This window comes from Lactuca virosa, chromosome 9 (genome assembly GCF_052849685.1).
Source record: "Lactuca virosa cultivar CGN04683 chromosome 9, Lactuca_virosa_CGN04683_v6, whole genome shotgun sequence".
In the NCBI taxonomy this organism is placed as follows: Eukaryota; Viridiplantae; Streptophyta; class Magnoliopsida; order Asterales; family Asteraceae; genus Lactuca; species Lactuca virosa.
In genome coordinates, this window is record NC_136434.1 from 227,598,811 (window position 1) to 227,606,217 (window position 7,407).

At 37.3% G+C, this 7,407-nt stretch overlaps 1 protein-coding gene across 1 annotated transcript; it reads left to right on the plus strand.

Moving 5' to 3' along the window:
* Positions 1-202: 202 nt before the first annotated feature.
* Positions 203-998, plus strand: LOC145137725 (histone H2A.1-like). Its single transcript, XM_079071864.1, has 2 exons — positions 203-474; positions 593-998. The coding sequence occupies exons 1-2, from the start codon at positions 268-270 to the stop codon at positions 857-859; spliced, it is 474 nt and encodes a 157-aa protein (XP_078927990.1). The 5' UTR covers positions 203-267; the 3' UTR covers positions 860-998.
* Positions 999-7,407: the final 6,409 nt, after the last annotated feature.

The window sequence follows — 7,407 nt, forward strand, 5'->3', positions numbered from 1 at the left end:
TTGCCAGCATGTCACATCTAAGACCGTTCGATAAAATCCGTAAATGTCCGCTCGCATCATCAAGCCTCCATTAACATTTAGGATTGCCAGCCTGTTAACCTGCTAACCGTCGGATGATTTCAGATCTTCCCTCCTAAAATTCAACCAAACAAAACAAGCCGTGAATTATATATACCCCTCTCCCCCATCTAAAATTTTCATCGCATTTGTAGATTCACAATCAGCTCAAACTAATCGTTTCTCTCTTACAAATTTAAATTCCGATCAATGGAGTCCGGGAAGACAACAAAGGGTGCCGGAGGAAGGAAAGGCGCCGGAGAGAGGAAGAAGTCGGTGACAAAGTCGGTTAAGGCCGGGCTTCAGTTTCCCGTCGGTAGAATCTCAAGGTTTTTGAAAAGAGGCAGATACGCTAAACGAACTGGATCTGGTGCACCGATCTATCTTGCTGCTGTTCTTGAGTACCTCGCTGCTGAGGTTAGTATTTAAGTTCTTTCTTTTCCATGTTCTAAAGTATTGATTTTGGTGTATTCAGTTTTTTTTTTCATTGTTGTTGAAATTAGCGATTGATTTGTTTTGCAAAATTGAAATCTAGGTTTTGGAGTTGGCTGGAAATGCCGCAAGAGATAACAAGAAGTCGAGAATTAACCCTAGACATGTGCTATTGGCTGTGAGGAACGATGAAGAATTGGGTAAATTGCTTGCTGGTGTGACGATTGCTAGCGGAGGTGTTCTACCAAACATCAATCCAGTTTTGTTGCCCAAGAAATCTCCTGCTGCTGATGCTGAGAAGACACCCAAATCTCCCAAAAAAGCTGCCAAATCTCCCAAAAAAGCTGCCAAATCCCCGAAAAAGGCATAGGAGATTTTAGTTAGGGTTTAGGATGTTTTTGTATTATGTATGGAACTAGTCCAGGTTAAATGCTTACAAAACGTCTTGTTTTATAGTCGCAAATATGAAATGAATCCTTCACTTTATAAAATTTTGGACATTTTTTTAATTTTTTCCCAGTAAGTTGCCTCCTTGAATTAAAGTGTGGTAGTGTACGGGTGCTCATTATTGGAAAGGCTTTCGTATGTTACAAAAGCACATTATAAATATACTTGTATTGATTATAAAACATTATAAATATATTTATATCGATTATAAAACATTTTTGTCTCTTAATTTTAAATGGGGATGATTGAATGTAATCTTTGTCACAGTATTCAGATTGCCTTTGTTTACTTAGATGCCTGAAATAATATGAGGGGTTTCAATATGTTAAGCGTTATATGTTTGTTTCCATTTCAATCTCACGCACATGCTTCCTCCTTCTTCTAAACCGAGATCGAGGACACTTCCAAATTGAGGTTGAAGATGCTTCAAACTTGAGATTAACGAGACCTCCTTCTATATCGAGAGATATTATGCCGAAGCTGAACCCTAGTTCCTCCCATTTGCTGGTTTATTACTCTGTTGTCAGGAACTTCACTATAAGCCAACCCTATCCTCTCGTTGCTTTCTTCTCTCACTGGAACCTAGTCGTCGCTTTGCCTATCATTCCGATGAACAGAAAACCCGACATGGTATTTGCATTTTCATTTTGGAACCCTGACCTATATTTCAATTATTTTCTTTGACGACTATAAAGTCCAACACTATTCTGGAGTCAATCAAATTGTCTCCTCATTATTCTTTGATTACAATCAACATTTAATCTTAAGCTTACTTGTTTGATTTGTGGTTTGGTAAGTGTAGTTGCATCTATTTCGCTGTCTATTAGTCACCTCCCTTGCTTTAAGTGAACCTAGGATATCTTCTGATTTGGTATATCTTTTGTTAAGCATTGTTCACACATTCTATCTTCATGTTTTCTGTTTTTCTTTTATGTACTCAATCATGTTTGATTTTAGGATTTTTCTTGATAACCAGCCAAGAAAATATCAAGTTTGTATAAGGTTTCATTTTAGGATTGTTCTTGATGTGATACATTAGGTTTTATGGGATTAATCTGGTAATTTTTTGGAATTAATTTCATTAGGTAGATTTCACCGTATCTTCTTGTCGCTGGAGGCAGTGGTTATTGTTGGAATTATGATTGTTTCCGGAGGTGGTCGTGGTTGTCGGGTTTGGGTGGGGTTTGTATAGGTTAATGGCCCTATTAAATAAATATAAAAGAATAAAAATATACATAATTAATAAAACTAATTAAAAGATATCAATAAAGGCATAATCGTCTTTTTAGGTCGGGCATGGACCAAGCATGCAATAAAAATATACTATAGGGACGATCTGAGTTAAAAAATAAGTTACGGACCAAACACGCAAATTACCACAAACCACAGGTACCATTCGCGTAATTTACTCATTCCATTTAGAAAAAGTGTCATTTCCTTTCCCGATATCTCCACGGAACAAAGATATAAACTCAATGCCAAAACCGGACATCTCCTCCTTATCCTTGCAATGTTGCTCCAAACCCCTACATTTGAAATGTTAGATAAACGAAACGAGGGTTACAGTCCAGACTAAGGGGCTGTTTGATAGTTGCTGATTGAGTCATATCTGACTGAGTCAGAGTTCTGACCGGGTCTTAAGTCTGACTGAAACTGCCTCTGACTGAAACTATAATGTTTGATTATGTGTCTGACTGGTTGTGCTGACTAATGAAAATGACCATTTTACCCTTTTGCTTTGTTTGCGACTAAACTATCAAATAGGATCATTGATACTTTGATTACTTTTTATTAAATTGGATCTATAACAAGACCATGTCAATTAGAAATATAATAAACACTTTCATAAATAACAATACAACAATTTAATTCACACAAAATATAGCATTTCATCTCATTAGATTTGTTAAAACATATCAAATATAACACAACACACAAATAGCTTTTGCACAGTTAAGGAAAATGAAAGTCAAAACCTGCACAAAGTTTAATGTATTATCTCGATCATCTATTGTTGGTCTTCAAATAGCACCAGCAAAACAGGGACAAAAGCTATGATAACAACCTTAATTCAACCTCAATTTAACTATAATTACCCTTGATATCAACACTTGAAATAATACCTTGACTGCAACCTTGACCGCAACCATAGAAGAATTTGCATCAGTTAACGTTTCATCCAACAACCACCATTTAAAACATTGAAATTACCCCTTACCTGCAATGATGTAAACAGTCAAAATTGATCCAATGGCTTTCACAAGTTGTCAATAGAAACTAGTAGGATTTGATTATGTGAATGATCTTGAATCGAGTAACCTGGATGAAAGTGGACAATAAGCATTCACCATGGATTTCAAGCACAAAAGTAGATATAATCATACAAATAGCATTGAAACATGCACACATGAACGATTTAGAATATAAAGATAGAACATATAGTAAAATCAAGATCAATATATGGCAGTAGAGTATACCGAGTCGAAATCACTATCAAAATGAAGCCCGATTTTGAAACAATTGATATAAACCACACAGAGTTGCTGACGTCATACCTTGATCAAAATTCTTCCTGATTATCTTTGATTTGGCAATTGGAGCACAACTAATCCAAAACAGAAAAATGACAAATGACAGGTAGCAGAAAGGAAATTTACAAAATCAAATTATTTCAATTGTTTGATTGAAGCAAAAAATAAGGAATTCAAAGGAATATTCAAGTACAAAACAAAATTGGTTGATTGAAGCAGTATCAATGACGAAACTCTCACCTGACCTGTTGCTGCTTATTAGGGGAATGAGGAAGATGGTGGCACCGTTTTCAGTTCAGCCCTAGCATACACATAGCTGAGAGTCAGTCGGAGCAGGAAGGAGCGACGCAGATGGATGTGGGAGGTGCAGATGTCGGAGGTGGGAGGAAAAGAAGGAACGTGTGGGAAGGAGGAGAAAGGGCAAATTGGGACAAATGAAGTTCCGGTCTCGGTCAGTGTTAATTTTCTAGCGGACCGAGCCAGACAATTTTGTGGACCGAGTAAGAGGTGCCAACTGAGTCCGATGCAAATCAAACACTCCGACTGGACCGAGTTAGACAAAAACGTCTGATCGGACCCAGTTAGCACCAAATCAAACAGGCCCTAAGAATGCTTCTCACTATTCGACACCAAATAATCCCTTTATCTACTAGAACTTGCCAAATCCATGTGGTAAGAAGTGCCGCATCAAGTGCTTTTACGGATCCAATACCAATACCTCCACCATCTTTGGGAGCAAGAACCTTTTCCCAAGTAACCCAATATATTTTTGTTTTTTCACTATCACCCCACTTAATTTTCCTTCTAATTGATTCAATATTGTTTATCACACAAGCCTACATAAATTTCATTTTATTTGATTTAAGATTGTTTATCACACAAACGAGTGCTTTTAAAATAGAGATATAGTATAAAGGAGGACTTCCCATAATGGATTTTACCAAGGTGAGACGACCCCCGAAGGATAGGTTAGAATCTTTACAACTAGAGAGCTTGCATTGAAAACGATGTACAATTGGGTTCCAATTCTTTTTAAATTCATGTTTGCTCTGACCGGGATTCCTAAATATGTAAATGGAAATGACGCCGCATCACAATCAAGGATTCTTGCACACCGAGAAATCTCCTATCCGACACAATAATTCTGAATACTTCAGATTTATGAAATTTCACCTTTAGTCCGGATGAGATGTGAAAACATCTAAGGATATAGACCATGTTTTTGAAACTTGATCTTGACCACTCTCCCATAAAAAATGCATCGTAGGTGTAAAATATATGATATATGGTGGGGTTGTTTTTTGGACTTAAATCCCAGAGAACAACCCTTTGTTGCATGTAGATTTTACTGCCACGTTAAGACCTTCCATAGAAATAAATAAAAATGGAAAAAGAGGATTGCCTTGGCAGACACCTATTGTAATAGGGAACTCCTTTGTTGGGGAGCCATTTAGCAAGATCGAAGCATGAGAATATGCTAAACAACCCAAGATCCATAGCTTTCATTTCGGTCCAAACCCCAACTATAGATCTCTCTAATTGATTAAATCAAATGCTTTATCAGAACCGACTTTAAAGAGGAATGTCTTCTTTTTAGCTTTACTAGCCGAGAAACAAAGCTTAATGGTTATAATCAGAATATCCAAAATGTAACATCTGAATCTCGAGGTATGAATTTTTATTTATATTTGAAAACCTGGTTGTCCACGACACGGTGATGTTATCACCACGACGTGGTAAATTGGTTTGGAACCGCACATCTTAAATGGGTGCCACTCCGTGACACTAATTTGGACACGACGTGGCGAACATTTTGGGCCAAACCCTAATTCTAGGGCTTTGAGCCCTATTTAAAGGAAGTAAAGGTTGTATTCCTTCACACTCATCATCCATCACCTTCAAATGATTCCTTGTTCAAACCCTAGTTCTTTTGGAAGCTTTTGTTCTCATTTTGCAAGTTCTTGGTGGTTTTAAAGGAAGAAGAATAATAGTTGGTGCATTGATTCAACAAACTAACTTTTCCTTCACTTGTGTGCATTTTATGGACTCTTTGTAAGTGCTCAAGTTTCCATATTTTAATGCCTTTCTCCTTAGATCTAGGCTTTATGTCATTTTATGGCCCTTTTGATGTGGTTGGTATGGGTTGAAGAGATAAAGTTTGCAAATTTATGGTTTCTCTAAGTCCCAAGAGCATTATATCTCAAAGATCTAGGAAGTGGTTGTGATTTGGAAGCATTGCTTGAATTCTAGGTTATATTGCATCTTTTGACCTAAATTTGGGAAAGGATATGCATGGGGTATGTGTGTCCATAAAGTTTGCATTTTTAGGGATCTATAAGGTCCCTTAAGTCCTTCTGGAAGTTTTAGACTGAAGACTTCATGGATTTAGTGCTTAATGATGTAATCTCACGCATTAAGTTACCTTTTTGGACCTTAGAATTTAGATTTAGGCTTAGAGAGATGTCTCAAGGGATAAAGTTGGAAACCTTATCCATTAAGATCATGGGAAGAATCGGATATAAGCTTTGGAGCTCATGGGGTCGGTAGATTATGGCTTAATCCATTAAGATGTCTGACCCAGCTTCCACGACGTGGCGGATGGGGGTAATGCACGACTGTTTTGTCCTTATTAGGGGACAACGTGGTAAACAAGAGGCAACAACATGGCAACCCTATGCAGTTAACTTTGGACAGTTTTCTTTGACCGTTGACTTTGGGTATTGACTTTGATTTAGGTTGATTTTTCGTCCAAATGACTAGTTTTGAGGGTTAGACTAAGGTGGGACCTTGTTCGATCCAATAGGCGTTTTAGTGCCGTTCGCGTGGTAGTGAGCTGTGCTGTTAGCTGGTTCTGTGAGGCAGGTGAGTCTTCTCATTATATTGTGTATGATGCTAGCTGTCTTTGTGACACTTGCATGTATATGTTGGGTTGGGCCCATTTGTTATATGTTGGGCTGGGACCATTTGTTATATGTTGGGCTAGGACCATTTCTTATATGTTGGGTTGGGCCTATTTGTTATATGTTGGGCAGGTCCTATTTGTTATATGTTGGGCTGGGCCTATTTATTATATGTTGGGTTGGGCGCACTTATTACATGATGGGTGGGGCCCATTAGTATGGTATGTGGTATGTTGGAGAACTTAGTAAGCTTTGTGTAATGCCCATGTTTCTAGGCTAGGCATTAATATTGACATTATAGTCTAGGTTAACCTTTGTAACTCATTTTGAAGAAATGAAAAGGAATTATGTGAATATTATGTGAATTATGTGTTTTATGCTTAATTATTAGGGTTTAATTATTTAAGAATAAAAATGAGCGTCAAAATTAAATATTAGATAAAGCCGATATCTATTAAGAAACTTGTAGTGGGCGTGACAAGGATTACAGATATATAAAGAATGCCGAAATCCGAGTTATAACGAAGAAGTTATGACCTGTCGAAGTTTCGCTACATAACCGACACGGTGCCGAATGTCGTAAAAAGTGAGTTTTCAATAAACTATTTTTTGGCCTTAGTGATCTAAACGAAACTCGTAGTGTTCGTTAAACTGAGAGTAAGTATAAAAAGAACGCCCAAATCTGACTTCGTATGAGGAAGTTATGATTTTTCGAAGTTTCAGCTTAGCAGTAGACAGCTAAAAACTCGAATTTTAGATCGAGTGATTTTTAGCCGACAAGACCTAAACGAGAATCGAAGGTCTCGTCATTAGTAGCACAACGGTAAAAAGTCTGACGAAAACGGACGTCGGATGAAGAAGTTATGAATTTTTAACTGATTTCCTGTCCCGGTCTGTTAAAAATAATAATAAAAAAATTAAAGTCAAAATTAGCCAACGAAGTCTAAACGAACGTTGTAGAGCGTAATTTTACCTACGCGTGCATATAAAGAACGTCAAAAACGGAGCTCGTATGCGAAAGTTATGGATTTTAGAAGTTT

Coding starts and splice junctions, on each gene's coding strand:
- LOC145137725 (XM_079071864.1), top strand. CDS start 268: ATGGAGTCCGGGAAGACAACAAAGGGTGCCGGAGGAAGGAAAGGCGCC. Junction 475..592: donor TTGAGTACCTCGCTGCTGAG/GTTAGTATTTAA, acceptor ATTGAAATCTAG/GTTTTGGAGTTGGCTGGAAA.